We start from the raw sequence: 20,305 nt of genomic DNA on the forward strand, positions 1-20,305 counted from the left end.
GGAGAAGGGTACAGAAAAATGTCTGCAGCATTGAAGGTCCCAATGAGCACAGTGGCCTCCATCATCCGTAAATGGAAGAAGTTTGGAACCACCAGGACTCTTCCTAGAGCTGGCCGCCAGGCCAAACTGAGCGATCGGGGGAGAAGGGCCTTAGTCAGAGAGGTGACCAAGAACCCGATGGTCACTCTGACAGAGCTCCAGCGTTTCTCTGTGGAGAGAGGAGAACCTTCCAGAAGAACAACCATCATTGCAGCACTCCACCAATCAGGCCTGTATGGTAGAGTGGCCAGACGGAAGCCACTCCTCAGTAAAAGGCACATGACAGCCTGCCTGGAGTTTGCCAAAAGGCACCTGAAGGACTCTCAGACCATGAGAAACAAAATTCTCTGGACTCTTTGAACTCTGGACTCAAAATTGAACTCTTTGGCCTGAATGGCAAGCGTCATGTCTGGAGGAAACCAGGCACCGCTCATCACCTGGCCAATACCACCCCTACAGTGAAGTATGGTGGTGGCAGCATCATGCTGTGGGGATGTTTTTCAGCGGCAGGAACTGAGAGACTAGTCAGGATTGAGGGAAAGATGAATGCAGTAATGTACAGAGACATCATTGATGAAAACCTGCTCCAGAGCGCTCTGGACCTCAGACTGGGGGCGAAGGTTCATCTTCCAACAGGACAATGACCCCAAGCACACAGCCAAGATAACAAAGGAGTGGCTACGGGACAACTCTGTGAATGTCCTTGAGTGGCCCAGTCAGAGCCCAGACTTGAACCCGATTGAACATCTCTGGAGAGATCTGAAAATGGCTGTGCACCGACGCTCCCCATCCAACCTGATGGAGCTTGAGAGGTCCTGCAAAGAAGAATGGGAGAAACTGCCCAAAAATAGGTGTGCCAAGCTTGTAGCATCATACTCAAAAATACTTGAGGCTGTAATTGGTGCCAAAGGTGCTTCAACAAAGTATTGAGCAAAGGCTGTGAATACTTATGTACATGTGATTTTTTTTATTTTTTTATTTTTTTTAATAAATTTGCAAAGATTTCAAACAAACTTATTTCACGTTGTCATTATGGGATATTGTTTGTAGAATTTTGAGGAAAATAATGAATTTAATCCATTTTGGAATAAGGCTGTAACATAACAAACTGTGGAAAAAGTGAAGCGCTGTGAATACTTTCCGAATGCACTGTACTTAAATATTGCATATATATTAATTTAATTTCATTCATATACGTTGTTAATTTTTTCACCGTTTTTTGTTTTGTTTTAGTCATAGTTTTAGTCTTTTGATTTTAAAATTTGTCAATATTTTGTCATGTCATATTCATTCATTTTAGTCAGTTTCACTCTGACAAAAATGACAATTTTAGTCAACGAAAATAATTTCTTTTAGTTGATAATTGTGCAAAATGGACAACAAAGTGTCAAACTGTAACAAAGCAAACTTGAATCAAATATTCAAACATTTTGAAAGAAAATTTAGAAATATTTTCTAATTTAAACATGTATCAATCATATAAATATACATACTGTCCTTGTGAAGAAAAACCTGAGCTCCTGAAATAATAATGAACAGACTGAAGTATTAGCTACTTTTTAGAAGTTAGCCTACTGTACTCTGAATTCTTCATGCTTTAGAGACATACATTTTCTGTGAAAGGATATTAAACGCATGTAGCGTTTCTTACGGAAACAGTGTATTCACAACACAGGTTACGCAATGCAAATTACACATATTATGACTAGCGCATCATTTAGTTCAAGTTCACGTTCATTCACTTCACTGTCTGTGCAGATGTAAGTTGTTACAGTATATTACATATACTGTAGGTTGTGGATGTAGTGATTAATCTCATATATAAATAAGATGCGTTTGAGTGAGGTAATCAACCCGTTTTAACGTGCTTCATTTTGCCAGTGTTAGTGCGTTCAACTCACGCAGCTCAAGCGGAGAAATCCTCAACATACTGGATTAATGGATTAGATGAATCCATATCTAATATACACTGGCGGCCAAAAGTTTGGAATAATGTACAGATTTTGCTGTTTCGGAAGGAAATTGGTACTTGAATTCACCAAAGTAGCATTCAACTGATCACAAAGTATAGTCAGGACATTACTGATGTAAAGAAACAGCACCATCACTATTTGAAAAAGTCATTTTTGATCAAATCTAGACAGCAGCCATCACTCCAACACCTTATCCTTGAGTAATCATGCTAAATTGATCATTTGGTACTAGAAAATCACTTGCCATTATATCAAACACAGTTGAAAGCTATTTGGTTCATTAAATGAAGCTTAACATTGTCTTTGTGTTTGTATTTGAGTTGCCACAGTATGCAATAGACTGGCATGTCTTAAGGTCAATATTAGGTCAAAAATGGCAAAAAAGAAACAGCTTTCTCTAGAAACTCATCAGTCAATCATTGTTTTGAGGAATGAATGCTATACAATGCTTTAAATTGCTAAAAAAACTGAAGATTTCATACAAAGGTGTACACTACAGTCTACAAAGATAAAGGACAACTGGCTCTAACAAGGACAGAAAGAGATGTGGAAGGCCAGATGTACAACTAAACAAGAGGATAAGTACATCAGAGTCTCTAGTTTGAGAAATAGACACCTCACATGTCCTCAGCTGACAGCTTCATTGAATTCTACCCGCTCAACACCAGTTTCATGTACAACAGTAAAGAGAAGACTCAGGGGTGCAGGCCTTATGGGAAGAATTGCAAAGAAAAAGCCACTTTTGAAACAGAAAATCAAAAAGAAAAGGTTAGAGTGGGTAAAGAAACACAGACATTGGACAACAGATAATTGGAAAAGAGTGTTATGGATCTTAACCCCACTGAGCATTTGTGGGATCAGCTAGACTGTAAGATGCCTGAGAAGTGCCCGACAAGACAGTCACATCTATGGCATGTGCTACAGGAAGCGTGGGGTGAAATGTCAAGGATCTGCAAAGCTGTCGTTGCTGCACATGGAGGATTTTTAATGAGAACTCTTTGAAGTAATTTAAGTACATTTTTTTTTTTTCAAATTGTAATAGTAATTTTTCACATTATTAATGTCCTGACTATACATTGTGATCAGTTGAATGCCACTTTGGTGAATAAAAGTACCAATTTCTTTCCATAAGAGCAAAACCTGTACATTATTCCAGATTTTGGCCATCAGTGTATTCTTCTACATACAGATTCTCTAGATGTTTCTTCTTCTGTTTATATCTTGCACTGTTAATATTTTGCAGTATCATTTTTCTCTCGTCATATTTTCGTCAACAGTATGCTTTAATAAAGTCGTTTAATTATCGGCTTGTTTCCGTTATCGTTGACGAAATAAAAAAAAAAACTGTCAATGAACGTTTTGTCAGTGATTTCGATGACGAGAATAACACTGCTCATATTATATGATGTATTTAAGTGATAAGTTACAAGAGGCCGTGCTATACAGCTACAGTATATACAGTACATACACAGCATAAAAAGAGATGGATTACAGCAGTCAGAAGAGAGAAAGATGCCAAATTCATTCTCTAATCAGCTGTATTTGAAACCCCATTGAAGAAGTGGTGACTAGTTTTTTTAATTTATGCCAGAGTAATATAATACAAACTGTAGTGCTATGAAATGTAAATAAAATAACTGAGAAAAAAAGAACTTTTGTTAGATTTACCCTGCTAAATTAATGTGGAAATGCATCATAGTCTGTGAAAAGGGTCAACTGACCAATCAGCGTCCAAGACAGAAACTATCCATTTTAGACATCAGCCTTATTTTCTAGATATCTGTATTGATTTTTAAACAACCCATATGGGTCAAACACAATGTGTTACTCACCATGCCCACAGCATCTTGGTCGAATGGGTTCCACTCCACATTGTCAGGGTAGTGCGCTAGAACTTTAGATTTGAAAGTTCTCCGCAGTGGACTCTGCTCAAAATTCTCACCTGAGATTAAAAGAGAGAGAGAGAGAGAGAGAGAGAGAGAGAGAGAGAGAGAGGATGAGAGATAAGATCATAATTGGTCTTGACCAGTTTTCAAAGATAGTCCATCAGTTATCCTCAAACTTTCTAAGCACATTTTTATTCTGAAGTGGCTGTTTATTATTGCCCAAAACAGATATAAAAACAGAAATCAACAGAATCAGACCCATTCCAAGCCAAAAGTGCAAGCAGTGCAAGTGTCGGAACACGCATGGAGAAGACGTTGCACGAAAAATAATTTCAAGTGAAGTTATAGCACAGTACAGCTCACCAAGCAAACCTTAGTGAAAGATTCACCAAGCAGAGAATGTCTAAGGGAAGTTTGGGGTGCTGATTAAGTTGCTGCTGAGACAGGAGAGGAAGAGGAATTGCAGTGTGAAAGGGCAGGAATAGAGGTGATCCCATAGTACCCTCAAAACTCCACCAGAGACATAGTGGTACATAGAAGTGCGTGTCAAGGTCAAAGGTTAGCAGGCACAAGCGGAGCTGTGGTTCATTGTGATACAAACAGGAGCATTGACTGCAGGATGGGAGAGCGGTGGAGAAAGTGGGGAGTGGGGTTACCTTCATCTGTACTCATCAACTTCCCTCTTGCACCATCTCTGAATTTAGTAGCCTCTATATACTGGCATAAAGCTACAAAACAAATAAAACAACAGCAAAATTAATCCCTTATACAGGGAGGGTGAGAATATTCACTCATTTCTCATTAAGAACATGATTCATTGCATGTTAGTGTTTAGATATACAATTCTATTCAAAACTAATCGATATTAATAAAAAAAGCAAATGATAAACAGCAGCATGCTGTAAAATATGTGTTTACACTATATCTGCTTAAATGTTCTACTGTTATGGGAAAAAGTAACAGTGATATTTTTAAGAAAATATTGTTCTTGCAGAAAGCACAAAAATGATGATATATGATGTGGTGCAATGATATAAAGGCCGTTAAGCTAAGGTTTTTTCTTTTGTGGATTGATCTTCACCCACGTAAAAGCATAACAGGGTTGGTACAAAACGTGTTTTGAAAGAGAAACAGAACTGAAAAAGTAGATCCGCACAGTGTTATACTATTCTCTTTTACTGATTTAAAACAACAGCTATGTTTCGATCAGAATGATCTTCATCAGGCACACATCAATAGGCAACGGATCATTAAATACCTATGTTACAAAGTACAAGTGTTGTTTTTAAATCAATAAAAGGGAATAGTATAACAGTGTGCAGATGTACTTTTTCAGTTCTATTTCAGTGCTGTTTGCCTTGATCCGGTACCTGTTGAAGAAGTGTTGGATGTGCATGCATTTTCCCTCTTTTTTTAAAGAAACGCCAAGAGTTAAAGGAATATTCCAGGTTCAATACAAGTTAAGCTCAATCGACAACATTTGTGGCATGATGTCGATTACCACAAAAATTCATTTCAGCGTAACTTTTCCTTTTCCTTTGTTTTTCCTTAAAAAAAGCACAAATCTGTGTTACAATGGGGCACTAACAATACAAGTGAATGGGGCCAATTCGTAAACGTTACAATACTCACTGTTTCAAAAGTATAGGCTCAAGGAGTAAACAATTTGCATGACCATTTACTAACCTTTTCTGTGTAGAGTAAAGGGGATAGTTCACCCAAAAATAATAATTCTCTAATTCACTTAACCTGATGCCATCCCAGATGTGTATTACTGTCTTTCTTCAGCCGAACACAAATGAAGATTTTAAGAAGAAGGGTCCTTATAATGCAAGTACACGGGTGCCAGCACTTTGACGGTCCAAAAGTCACATTTAGGCAGCATAAAAGTATTCCACACGATGCCAGTCAATCAATGAATGTCTTCTGAAGTGAATCGATAGGTTTATGTAAGAAACAAGACGTTAATTAAAACGTTGTTTTTTGAGGGGGGGGGGATTTCTCCCATTTTGGAATGCCCAATTCCCAATACGTGGTGGCGTAGTGACTCGCCTCAATCAGGGTGGCGGAGGACAAATCTCAATTGCCTCTGCGTCTGAGACCGTCAATTCGCGCATCTTATCACGTAGCTTGTTCAGCGTGTTACCGCCGAGACGTAGCGCGTGTGGAGGCTTCATGCTATTCTCCGCGGCATCCATGCACAACTCACCAAGCCCCCTACCGAGAGCGAGAACCACATTATAGCGACCACGAGGAGGTTACCCCATGTGACACTACCCTCCCTAGCAACCGGGCCAATTTGGTTGCTTAGGAGACCAGGCTGGAGTCACTCAGCACGCCCTGGATTCAAACTCGCAACTCCAGGGTTGGTAGTCAGCGTCTTTACTCGCTGAGCTACCCAGGCCCAATTAAAACGTTTTTAACTTCAAATCGAATCTTCCATCCAGGGCTCTAATGCAGTTTGAAATGGCCGAACTCTCGCATGACGTTTGTTCTCCTGTTGTAAATAAGCACCACTTCCGAATTCTCGCGTGAACTCGCCAACGCTTTTTAAAAGTTAATAACGTTTTAATTATTGATTTATTTTTTACACAAATGTATTGATTTGCTTCAGAAGACATTGCTGGAGTCTGATTGATCGACTGGCAGTCGTTTGGATTACTTTATTGCTGCCTAAATATGACTTTTGGACTGTCAAAGTGCTGGCAACCGTGTACTTCCATTATAAGGACCTGACAGAGCTCTATCTTCTTCTTAAAATCTTCATTTGTGTTCTGCTGAAGACAATCAGTCATAGGAGGTCTGGGTAGCTCAGCAAGTATTGATGCTTACTACCATCCCTGGAGTCACGAGTTCGAATCCAGGGGGTGCTGAGTGAATAATGAGAGAATTGTTATTTTGGGGTGAAATATTCCCTTAAGGCCGATTTATACTTCTGCATCAAACCTACCCCGTAGGCTACAGGTTGCTATGGTTGTTACGGCGTACTCTACCCCGTAGCCTAACGCGTATCTCTTCAAATAAATGGAAGAATTAAAATAAAGTGCTTTTATAAAATTATAAGCTTCACATTTCTGTTGGTCACATTCACTTTCATTGTAAGTGCCTCACTGTAACCTCCAAAATAATTTTTTAAGGTAATCAACATTATGCTACAAATGCTGTTGATCGAACTTAACTTGTACTGAACCCGGAATATTCCTTCAATTTAGCTTTTATTATGGAGGCGTGCAGTAACCTTTTCAAAAGAAATAAGAAAAACTTTCAGACACAAATGGCACTAGTCCCTGAGAATTGGCCAAAAATAGTACATATCTTGGAAGAGCATTCAACAGTCTCTGCAAATTAAGCAAATATCAGTTGGTTTAGTTCATTTCTTTCAAATACTATGATCGAAATCATTTTACACTTATTATGTTTTTTACCCCATGTATCCATCATTTAAAAGGGAGCTGGGTTATTCATGACAAAGCGGCCATAAAGCTTCATGAAATATGTTTGCAAAGGCTGCATACCATTCTCATAGCCAAAAGATTCAATTACAGACATACATTCACATACACAAAATTCAGAAACTACAGTTTCCAGGTTAACTTAGTTTCCAAAAGGTAATCAGATATGGTTGTACAGGTAAGATTCACAATCTTTCTGCGGTCATAAATTCTACTCATTCACCATGTAATTGAGTTCTTGAAAGGTTCTGCTTGCTGTCACACACATTCGACACAGCATGTTGAAACAACAGAGACTGACGGATGTGTATGCAATGCATGCATGAATGTCACAGGGTTTTCCTCTCCTCTACTGCCCACACAGCACAAGTATACTTACTTCAGCCCCTTCAGTTTGGTAGCCACAACAGAGAGAGTCTGAGATATCTAACTGATCAGTTAATCTGCCAAACATAAACCCATCAGACAATGAACAATCCAGCCCTGATGCAACAAGAACAGACCTGCATTCGGGGGATATTTCCCTGAGGAATGTGCTCAGGTTTAATTTGAAGGCAAGAACTTGTTTGTTTGTCACCAATCTTTCGAGAGAGAGAGTATGTTTGAAGAGTTAATAGATTATGTATGTGTGAATTTAAAGCACAAGCAAATCCAGTTCACATTCATAACAAGGCACTTCAGGGACTGCAAAACGACTGCTGCCTGGCCAGATATGGCTGAATAGGAGGATATAGCAGCTTTAGCCTCTAAAAGTTGCACACAAAAAAAGAGAAAGTAGTTTTGTATGGTAACTGGAAAAATTGTGTGGAATAAACCAACCCAAACAACAGGAGCTAGTGGACAAGTACATTGTCAAGTTAGGTTAACGTTGTATTTAAGTAAAATTGTATAAAAATATTTTCTTTCCTGTATTAATGGTTCTGATCTATCTTCTTTCTCTTTCCATGAGAACCGTTTCCCTGTATGTTCTTGCTCTCTATGCACTGGACATTTTTATAATAGTTGTAAAATGCTGAAAAATGTAACTTAAGAAAAAATGTTCATAAAAATGCTGAGTTGCATATATGCTGAAAATTGTGAGGATGTCAAGTATAAACCAGAATTCGCAGAAAGGTCCTTGATTACTTTAGTAATATAACATGTAAATTGAATTGGCTTAAAGGAATAGTTCACCCAAAAATGAAATTCTCTCATCATTTATTCACCCTCATGCCATCCCAGATGTGAATGACTTACTTTCTTCTGCTGAAAACAAACACCGATTTTTAGAAGAATATCTCTGCTCTGTTGGTCCATACTATGCAAGTGAATGGTGACCAAAACGTAAAGCTCCAAAAAGCACATAAAGGCAGCATAAAAGTAATCCATAATACTTTTGGTTGAGAACAGACCAAAATGTAACTCCTTTTTCATACATCTTAACATCTGCAGTCTCCTTGGCGATCATGATTTCAAGCTCGATTACACTTCATAGCGCCATGTACCGTATGCGTCAAGCACTAGGAAGTAATTGAGCTTGAAATCATGATCGTGCCTAGAGACGTACAGTGAAAAAGGAGTTCTTTCTCACTTCAGAAGACATGGATTAAACCAGTTTCCAAACATATTCCATCAGTTATCCTCAAACTTTCTAAGCACATTTTTAGAAGAATATCTCAGTCTTATGGATTACTTTTAGGCTGTGTTTATGTGCTTTTTAGAGCTTCAAAGTTGTGGTCACCATTCACTTGCATTGTATGGACCAACAGAGCTGAGATATTCTTCAAAAAATCTTTGTTTGTGTTCGGCAGAAGAAAGTCATACACATCTGGGATGGCATGAGGGTGAGTAACTGATGACAGAACTTTCATTATTGCGTGAACTATTCCTTTATATGGAAAGAGAAAGAAAGTATTATGTGAAAATTACATACAATTATATTATGTAGATTACTGCAGCCCTTTGGCTTTAGCAGTTGAGTACCTCTGCTGCAAAGGCTTGTTTGTTTAGAGTACCAGTGATTTGACCTTAGCCTTATTGATCTGTTTGCAGTTCATAATATCTAAAGCTCGTCGGCTACCAACAAAATGATGAGTGTTTTGTTTTATATTGGCCTGACTCCTCACATGAACTGTTGCACAGACAGTCTTAGTATTGTGGTGGCACTCATGACTGAAGCTATTCATGTGTGAGGCACTGGCAGAGACTTAACATGGCAGATGAAGCAAGACGAGGTCTTTTCATTCATCACTGTGCTTTTCTCCGCACAGCCTGCCTCTGCGTGTGCCACGGTCTCTAGACAGGGCCGTAACCACAATATACATTGAGGGGCACAATTCCCCCCCAATAATCAGATATGGCCAGATTGTTTCCCCCAATAATTGATATCCTTGTTGCTGTTCTGCTGCAGTCCATTATGCACCTCTGTCTAATTGTCATTAAGTTGTTGCAGAAATAACATAATGGTTTAAAACAAGTTTAATTTTTACCACGCTCAGTGGTCTAACACCGCCCGTCAATGTCATTTAAGATAGCCAATCAAATCGATGAAGGCGGCACTCAAGTTTAAGATGCTAAGTGGGAACCTTGTGGATTATCCCAGCGCCACGCATCTGCAAGCAGTTCAGGTTAAGAGTGTTAGTGTCATGTGAGATGCAAGTCAATATTTGACCACTGTTTTATGATTGAAATGTTGTACCGACCGACAGTAATTTCAAAGGGTGCAAACTATTCACCATTTGGCATAATTTGCTGTTTTTAATTTAATATGTCATTACAGTACGTGATTCGTATGTCATTCATAAATGTGACTGTGAAAACATTAATGGAGTAGTTTTCAGCGTATCAGGCTTAAGACAATGAGTGAATGTGTGTATATTGTAAAGGAATTGAATGAATGTGGTAATCTGGCAGGCTTTAGTAGCTTTTTAGAAAATTCTCGACATTGTCTAAGAAAATTATCTATAAAAAAAATAAAAATAACAAAAAACACACAAAGTAGAGCGTTATCACCCAGATCAGAACTAGAACATGGTAAGACCTGTGACTTATGACTTCTATTGTGCTTTTAGGTTTAGGCAGAGACAGTGTCATATATTCTTAATGCACATATTATTAGGTAATAATTTTAAATCAATTTAAGATTTTCTAAATAATTTCTTTATGTCTTTAAACCTTGACAGCAGTGGTCAATATGAACTGTTTCTGTATGGAAAAGAGCAGCATTAAGATTCTTGAAGAAAACACTGTGTTAAGAATCTAATGGGAGGAAAAAACAAAGAGGGACAACTTGATGGCAGTAAATAATTTTGTGTATTTTCTTTTTGCTAGCCAGCTGACACAGTCATGTCATTTTACAGATACATCAGTGATGAAAAGAAATTCAAATTATGTTCATCTTTTCTTTGAGAGAGCACAAAAAGAAAGAAGAGATGACCGAAACAGGCAAATTGCTAGGAGTGCAGACACAGTGTTTGTCTTGTACTGTGTGAACTTTAAAAATATATGTATCTTTTAAAACCAAAAATTATACTATTTTGGGCCTTTCTCGCATTTCAAGCCTTTATTCAGAAAATTATTGCATTCAGCGCCTTTACTATATTAAAGGACCATTATATTTTGAGCTTAACCTGATCAATACATGTTTTTGTTCACATTAAATAAATACTGAAGAAATGGAAAAGAAATCCAAATTTTGAGGTTTATAATATTTAAATATGTACTTGTATTTATACAAGTTTCTTAAGTTTATGCATAAAGGAGTTAGCTGTGGTTAAATGGAATTTGGTAAATAAATGGGCAATGTACATTGTAAAGCACTACTTTCAAAACCACTTTGTTATGCTTCTTTGATAAAGTTAAACCTATTCAGAGATCCAATTTTTGTGTGTCATATGTTGTGGTGTGACATTATTAACATGAAAATACAATACATTTGTCATGTTCTGCCACTGGTACGTTAAAAACAGTGGGCAGTGGGTATTTAACAAGGATGTAAGCTGATATCAGTAAGTCCTCAGTTTGACATACTGGATGAACTTTTATGTGGTAAAACATTAATTCACATTTATGTCACATTGTATGATAGTCACATCGTAGTGTTGTATTAAATTATTATTGTGTGAAACATAAATAAGTATACTGAAAACAATGATATCAATTTAATAACATTTGATTTGGCACAAATTGTCTAAGAAAGATTTTAACACAACCGTGACGTAAAACATTATGACATTATAATGAAATATTCCCCAAACAAGTTTAAGGTAACTTTCCTTTTCTTTGTTGCTTCATCAATTAAAACGCTTTAAATGTGTGCACTTTTTAACTATCTAAATATTTTTAACTGACAATGTGAAAGTTAAAAATTGCAAAAATTAAAAGCACACTGCATAATTACAAGTGACTTTGGGGGAACTCATTTTTATAAATAAATATACATTCATAACTAGTAGGGATGAAACCTACTAGCCATTTTCCATTTTCTGTTTATGTTAAAGTAATAAGCAATAATTATTGCCCCCAAGATGCCCTAAGAATTGTCGCTTTTTCGCCTATTACTTCATGAAACATAAACAGCATAACTGCATTTCGTTACATACAGCAGATGATCTTAATTAAAATAAACCCAAAACAACATTTTATCATGTGTAGATATCGAAATAATCCTCACAGAGTGACGTGAACTGCTTTAAATATTTAAAACACTATCTTTCCTAGTCACATATACTGTCTGTGTGCACAGGCACTGATGCTTGAGATTGTGTGACAAGGACAGAAGCCGCTAGATGTCAGAGATTCTCTGCCGAAAGCAAATAAACCGTAACAAATTATTTGCTAAAATATCAGCGGTAATTCCACAGTCGGTACAATAATAATATTTACATTTTCATTGGTGGCTGAGCGGTTAAGGCTCTGGGTTACCGACCAGAAGGTCAGGGGTTCAAGCCCCAGCACTGCCAAGATGCCACTGTTGGGCCCTTGAGCAAGGCCCTTGACCCTATCTGCTCCAGGGGCGCCGTATCATGGCTGACCCTGCACTCAACTTAGCTGGGATATGTGAAAACAAATAAATTTCACTGTATATATGCAAAAATGTCTGTATAATGTGTGACCAAAATAAAGGCTTCTTCTCTATTTTTCCAGTTATTGGCCAATAATATATCGGCCACCGATGAAGAAAAATAGTGAAACAAAATCTATGCTATCATCCTTGTTGTTCAACTCATTCATATCAGTTAACATCGAAAAAGTCGTGTTTTTACTTTTCTAGGGACCTTTGAACTGCTTTTGAGTCTTTATTGTGAGCTTTTACCATTTTTAAAGACAGCAAAAAGCACCTTGGGATGCGGTGGACAGGTGTAATCGGGTTATTTCATTATTGGACGTGCTCCTTGATATGTTCCATAGAAATCAAGACCATTTGCACAGAGGAAGCTTGAAGTTTCATGGTGAAAAGCCGTGTTTTAACTGCAGAGCAACCCAAGGCTACTACAACAACATTTGCAGTTCAATGTGCAAAGCACGCGGTGTTTCTCAGCTCCAACAGGAAGAGACAAGAGCTCATCTTATACAGGCGGGAACAAACAGACTCTATATAGGGCCAGAGACAATTGTGGCTAATTTCTCTAATTACATGGTGTAGCGTAAATAGCCAGGGTTGGACTTTATCAAAAGGTTTCAATTAAATGGTTTCACATCTTTACAATGTGCATGGTAGATAGAGTTCAGTCTTATTCAAGTCAACATGAAACAGCATTCGTACCCCATTTTACTCCCATAATGTGGTGCATTTTTGAATGAAACAGGATGCTCAACAGAAAAACAAAAACAAAACCAGGGCTTGATTTTATCCATCAGGAACTGATTGGATTTTGAAAGGAAAGATTATCAGTGAAACACATTTTAGTCTGTTCCTCACACAAAGCTATCGTATAGGACTTGGAATATAGCGCACATATGGCCCACTTTTATGATACATTTGTGGTGCCTTTTTGAAGGTAGAAATTTTCAGTCCCCATTTATTGTGTAATTGCATGGGAAAAAAGTGACCAGCACATCTTCAGAATTACGCCTTTTGTGTTCCATGGAAAAAAATTACACTCTCTTAGCACTTTATTAGGAGCACTTAGTTTGATCCTAAGAAAGTGCCCGATGTAGTCTTCTGCTGTTGAAACCCATCTGCCTCAAGGTTCGACGTGTTGTGCATTCAGAGTTACCATAGTCTTTCTGTCAGCTCGAACCAGTCTGGCCATTCTCCTTTGACCTCTCTCATCAACAAGGTGTTTCCGTCCACAGAACTGCCGCTCACTGGATGTTTTTTGTTTTTGGCACCATTCGGAGTAAACTCTAGAAAAGATCAGCAGTTACAGAAATACAGCCCCTCTGGCACCAACAATCATGCAATGGTCGAAATCACTGAGATCACATTTTTTCCTATTCTGATGGCTGATGTAAACATTAACTGAAGCTCCTGACCCATATCTGGATGATTTTATGCACTGCACTGCTCCCACACGATTGGCTGATTAGATAATTACATGAATAAGTAGGTGTCCAGTGTTCCTAATAAAGTGCTCAGTGAGTGTATATGAATTTGGAACGACAATTTTGGATCGAACCTACCGCATGTCACAGCCTGACGTACACAAATCCAAAAACATGTCATGTCTATCACATTGTATTTGGGCTTGTTTTAATCAGGAGCATCTGCTGTTTTCATATTCTGAGCATGTTTCATGAAGCTATAAGTGAAAACCTGACAAAAATCACATGTGTTTCCAATTTATAAACATGGCTTTTACTTGATAAATATTTGGTATGTGAGTGAATCAATATCTGGTGTATTCTACTTGAAACTTTTCCGATCTATACGATGTTTAGATCGTATGTTTGACAGTATAGTGTACAGTAAATAATCATATTTCATAAGTTATGAAAACAGAACACTTCTAATTTGTCAGAAAATTAAAAAGCACCTTACAGAGTTGTTAATATTGCCTAATTGCAATGTAAAGTCCCTCTTCTAAATTTTAAAATGACACCGATTTTGTGTCGATCAAGCAAGTAGTTGTTGATTCTTTTGATGATTTTTATTCCAGCGCGGATTGTGAAAGTATGCAAAATATTTATTTGTATTATTTAAGTGACTCAAGAGCAAGCATACATTATATCCCCAATTTGTTTTCTCTCTGCACTGGCTTCCTGTTAAATTCAGGGTCGATTTTAAAATTCTGCTTTTTGTTTACAAGTCACTATCTGGTCTTGCGCCCAAATACATTAGTGATCTTCTCGTCCCTTACTCCTCCACCAAAGCACTCAGGTCTTCTCATCAACTTCTTTTGAATGTTCCTCTTTGTCACTATACATCCAAGGGTGATCGTGCTTTCTCTGTGGTAGGTCCTAAACTCTGGAATAGTCTCCCTTTCCGTGTGAGGTCAGCTTTTTCGATAGCCATTTTTAAATCCTCTTTGAAAACATATTTATTTTCTTTAGCGTTTGAATAGGACTTTTAATATGTTAAATTAAGTAAATACTTGATATAGTTTTTAAATTGTATTCTTTTTATTTATTATTATTTCTGTTTTTGCATGTATATAATTTGATCGTTGTATATTTTTGATTGATTTGTAAAGACTTTGGGTCAACTTCTGTTGTTTTTAAATGTGCTATATAAATAAAGGTTGACTTGCATTGCAGACAATATGTATAATAAATAATATGTATCTAAATCTCAGCATGTTCACATACTTTGATGAACTCATTTTTAATGCTACAATAATTTAATACATATTTTTAAATATTTTAAAAAATCCACCACATAGGCTCTGCGTCGTTGCCTATGCTGTATGAACTGGCCTTTAGTAAATGATGAAAGAATTTTCTTTTTAAGATGAACTATTCTTTTAAAACATTAAATAGGGCAAATTTTATTTCATGTTGAATTTATGGGATAATCAATCAGAAAAATTCACGAGAGGGAGTGGACTTTACATGTCCTGTGTTGCCCAGCAACAGTCACGGCGGATAATTTGTTATCGTGTTCTCAATGCAGTAGAAATCTTAAAAATTATTCATTGAACACCAAGAGTCCTTAACAACTTCCTCAAATCTCCTTTATCATGCATGCTAGATTAATCACTAACCAGTCTAAAGAGCTCAAAGGAGCACTCTCTTTCATGGTGAGGTCATTGAGAAAAAGCTGGAGAGAGGGTGCATGGGAAATTCCTGGGGGAAAGTATTTAAATCTGTATATGTGTGTGTGTGTGTGTGTGTGTGTGTGTGTGTGTGTGTGTGTCGAACCCAGCTGCCTGGACTCAGTGTACCAAGAGCCTAATAGTGCACCCAGGCTGTCAGCCAGCCAATCAAAATGCTCTGCCAGCAGGGCCTCTAATGCATATGCTAATGAAGCCCTCACCCTGTGCCCCGTCATTGGGAATAAAAGAGGGGATTGTCACAAAGTTTGCAGCACTCTGCTTCACGGAACTACTGCTGGTATATGCACAACCAATAAGACGGAGGAAGAATAGAGCTAATTAAAATGCTAAATATGCAATCAAAGAAAAAGATTAAGCAAGGCAAAGCTTCATAATTAAGAAACAATGTTACAACTAAAGACATACGATAATAATCAACCTGTTACTTACAAAGCAAAAATAACCCAGAGTTCCTTAAGGTCACTTCAAGAGAGCCTATTCTTGAAAACAACAAGTTTATGAGTTTATCCCTGGAAATATGAACCGTTAATCTAATTTGCACTATTAGCCATCTGAAGGAAATCTGACTGATTCAGAAAAATCACAGCAAAGAAACAACAGCAGCGTTAATTCCCGAGTAACTCGGGGGTTATCAGAAAAGAGGAAACACATATAATCTTCATTTAACTAAATTCATTCCCAAAAACAGGACCACAAAAGCCTGAAGGAAAACCAGTTGAGTTAAAAACAATGTGGATTTTTCAAAGCTGTACTTCTGAAAGGTTACAGACAGCCATTTGAAAACACTGACAATCTTAAAGCCGTTATAACACCTCAGAAAAATGTGTGACTGTAGTTTGTCTAAAAAAAGCGAGAGCACACACTGACACTCTTGTGAGTAAAGGCAAACAAACCTTTGTATACCATGCTCTTCTATCTCTATCTTTCTATGAAGAAACAGTCCGAAACCAAAGGAAGCTGTCTGGCTGCCTTGCTGCCCAATCAGTGGCTTATCAGGAAGCATTTTTTAATGTAGATATCTACCATGAAAACTGGTTTCAAACCGGTTTCAAAGCACCATACCTTTAATGTCTAGAACAGTGTTTCTTAAACTATGGGTCGCAACGCACTGTATACACAGGGTCAAAAATTAACTTTTTAGCCCACCAGCCAAGGTGGCTGGTAGATGAAAAACAAATTACCAGCCAGTCAGATTTCATACCGGACATTTTTTAAATTATTATTATTTATTGCATTTTACAAGTGGATTTTACAGACATGAGAGACAAATAAACAATACCGTCAGCATGTTTAAAAGTGAACTGCATTTTTAAAGAATTGTATTGTTTTATTATTTATGAAATATTTAATTGCCAGATAGACTGCCTTTTCAGTAATCGCCGATACTGATACCTGTTTTTTATTTTTTATTAATCTTTTCTGAAATCCATATCAACAGTTTATTTAAATTTTGTCATCCAAATTTTGTCTAAATAAATTAATTTATAACTTTAATCAAATGAAAATATAACAATTCATTTTCAACATAATATTGTATTATTTTTATCAAATGAAGTGCGTTTATACAGAACCTCACAGCATAATCCAAAATACAACATTGGAGTTATTTTTATCAAATAATGTGCTGCATAACTGAGCATCACAGTTGTGAGATATTGCTTGAATACTATATAATTACTACTGATTTATTATTAGTAGTAGTAGTAGTAGAATTTTACTTAACTATACAGTAGTGAGGGTGCCTGGATAGCTCGGCGAGTATTGACGCTGACTACCACACCTGGAGTCGCGAGTTCGAATCCAGGTTGTGCTGAGTGACTCCAGCCAGGTCTCCTAAGCAACCAAATTGGCCCGTTTGCTAGGGAGGGTAGAGTCACATGGGGTAACCTCCTCGTGGTCGCGATTAGTGGTTCTCGCTCTCGATGGGGCGCATGGTAAATTGTGCGTGGATCGCGGAGAGTAGCATGAGCCTCCACATGCTGCGAGTCTCTACGGTGTCATGCACAACGAGCCAAGTGATAAGATGTGCGGACTGATGGTCTCAGAAGTGGAGGCAACTGAGACTTGTCCTCCGCCACCAGGATTGAGGTGAGTAACCGCGCCACCACGAGGACCTAGTAAGCAGTGGGATTTGGGCATTCCAAATTGGGGAGAAAAGGGGAGGAAAAAAAACGTTTGAGCTACGTGACTCAAAGTGATTATTAAATTGTAAACAGCTGCTGTTTAAATATATAAACTGACAAGGAGCTCAGAAAAGCAGCAGGCATCAGCACAACACTGGTTCCACACATTCACAGGTGATAATTGAAGAGCACACAGTACATGCAAAGTATATATACATTTATCTAATTAAATCTCAGTCTTTGTGGTTTAATAATCAAACTAGGAGATAACGTGAATTTAATTTGTGCGCTGAACGTTTACGGGATGACATTTGTACATCAGATTGTATCGGAGCATTTTTATAATCACTAGTAGTATTACATGTACGCAGTCTCCCTACTGCTAACTGAGACTTTCGATAAGCAGCGGGACTAGCTAATGAGACCTGCAACCTTACTGACTGTAGACCTACAGAACCCCTTTGATGACAAAACTGGAACATGTTACATTATTTTACAAGCTGACACAATCTGACAAAAAAGTGCCCGCTAAAGTGGAGTATGACACCTCGAAATTCACCAGCCAAATAGAAAATTGACCCGCATTTAGAGCATGGCAGGTGTTAATTTCGGACACTGTGTATACAGAAGGGAAGCGCATGAAGCGATGCACCCGTCATACATAATGCCCACTGTACAAGACTTTGAAGGCAGTATTATGATCTGGGGTTGCTTCAATTGGTCAGGTCCAGGCTCAGCAATGTTATGTGGCAATAAACTGAAGTCAGCTGACTACTTGAATGTACTGAATGACCAGGTTATCCCATCAATGGATTTATTCTTCCCTGACGGCACGGGCATATTCCAGGACGACAATGCCAAGATTCATCTGGCTCAAATTGTGAAAGAGTGGTTCAAGGATCATGAGTCATTTTCACATGAATTGGCCACCACAGAGTCCTGACCTTAACCCCACTGAAAGTCTATGGGATATGCTGGAGAAGACTTTACAGAGTGATTCGATTCTCCCGTCGCAGAAATAAATGTTGTGGCGTTGAATAAGGTTGTCGAAACAATGCCACGATGAATGGTGGTCCAACGAAATATTAGAGTATACAACTTTTTTTTTTGGCCAGGCAGTGTATGTAGTCTGTTGATGATTCTTTATGGTGGGGTGTCTGACAAACAACAGATTGCTTTAATAACTGTTGCAGAAGAAAAAACTTTTAGATGCCATGAACTACGTTGCACACTCAAAATAATCTTACAGTTATGAACTTTTGAAGAGGCTCAAAGCACTCTGGTTACATTGAAATGCATCATTCTGGCTTGTGTGTGTCTGTATGGGTTTGCCCCAGTGTAGAAGGGTTAGGATTTGGTTAAGGGAAATTCTTGTGTGACTAACACAGTTTCAGTATGCAAATATAACATCTCTATACTTATACAACATTTCCTTTATTGGTAAATCTACCAAGAAAATCTATCTAACAAACAACTGACTAAAAAGAACTTGTTTACCACTTTGCCAACAGATTTACTCCATTCGAGGCAAAAATGTATTCTGTTTTGTCCTGATTTAACCACAAATTTAAGGAGGGCTACATATCAAATGTCCATTGCAAAATTTAGGTTCTGCTTTTAAACTCGCCTGAGTGCAAGACTGACCCATATTCAACGGTCTAATGGATGTTTCTCATTACTGCCAAATCAGGCCTATCCGTCGGGCCCAACAGAGAAATGCAAGGAATGACAATGTCTCTCCTCTTCTGTCTCTTTGCCAACAGATATGCTAACACTGCAGCAATGCACAAACATTCCCATCGGCAGCTTCGGAAAGGGTCACGGGGCTGTAACGGAGCCATGTGGAGCACTTTTCTCAAGAGTCCATATAAGAATCCATTAAACAGAACTGATGAGAAGAGGCAGATGTTCTACAGCTGAAATAACGGTTCAACAACACAGAGTGCATTAAGCTCTAGTCGTGTGATCCAGCACATCCCTTCAAACGTAAACAAGAAACAAGAAGGTGAAAGAAGCTTAAAGGTACAATATATCAAAATCACATGGAAAAATCAACAAATTCTTTGCATTTTAAGCAGGCATGGGGTAGAATTACACAACATCCAAGACTGTACTCTGCAAACAGCTGACCACTTCAAACAAAGCAGCTATGGCTTTGTTTGACATACCCCTGGCAAAACAGCTAATCAGACCTCTAGAGGCAGCAAACAGACCTTTCCTTCCTTTTACTTGATCATTATAGCAAATAAAAAAGTAAAAAAAATTATTGTTCAAGCATAATAGGATAAACCACACTAAAATGATTGATTTTCTGAAGGAAATGGGGTTTGCTTGTGCAATTTGATGCTAGTGGGAGGTTGCCAGGGCAATGCAATGTGTTGCTAAGGTTTTTGCAGCCTGACCTCATGAACGTTAACTGACCGTAGTAACATTTTTGCAAATCGAAATCACGTGCTTCTTTACACATTTCGCTGCAGTTCTCTTGTGAAATGTCCAGCAGGGGGCGCCAAAAGCGAGTGAAATGGTTTCGTAATCAGACAAGGTTTTTAAAATGAATATTAGATGGAGATTTTAATTAGTAAACATACCTCCCTAACATAAAACTTTAACCTAAACCCAACCAATAGTGTTCTAAAA

The 20,305-nt window shown here is 37.9% G+C and overlaps 1 protein-coding gene across 4 annotated transcripts in view; it reads right to left on the reverse strand.

Annotated features, from left to right (window-relative positions):
* Positions 1 to 20,305, reverse strand: part of LOC127454617 (DENN domain-containing protein 5A-like) — a 67,697-nt gene that overhangs the window by 42,580 nt on the left and 4,812 nt on the right. For 3 of the 4 annotated variants that reach the window (XM_051721950.1, XM_051721942.1, XM_051721968.1), the window contains exons 2-3: positions 4,555 to 4,626; positions 3,845 to 3,954 (exon numbers count right to left, since the gene is read on the reverse strand). In XM_051721950.1, the coding sequence (XP_051577910.1) occupies positions 3,845 to 3,954; positions 4,555 to 4,626 (182 nt within the window). The remainder of the gene's footprint in view (positions 1 to 3,844; positions 3,955 to 4,554; positions 4,627 to 20,305) is intronic. The other variant, XM_051721959.1, reaches the window with a different exon arrangement.

Source organism: Myxocyprinus asiaticus, chromosome 2, assembly GCF_019703515.2.
Source record: "Myxocyprinus asiaticus isolate MX2 ecotype Aquarium Trade chromosome 2, UBuf_Myxa_2, whole genome shotgun sequence".
Taxonomy (NCBI): Eukaryota; Metazoa; Chordata; class Actinopteri; order Cypriniformes; family Catostomidae; genus Myxocyprinus; species Myxocyprinus asiaticus.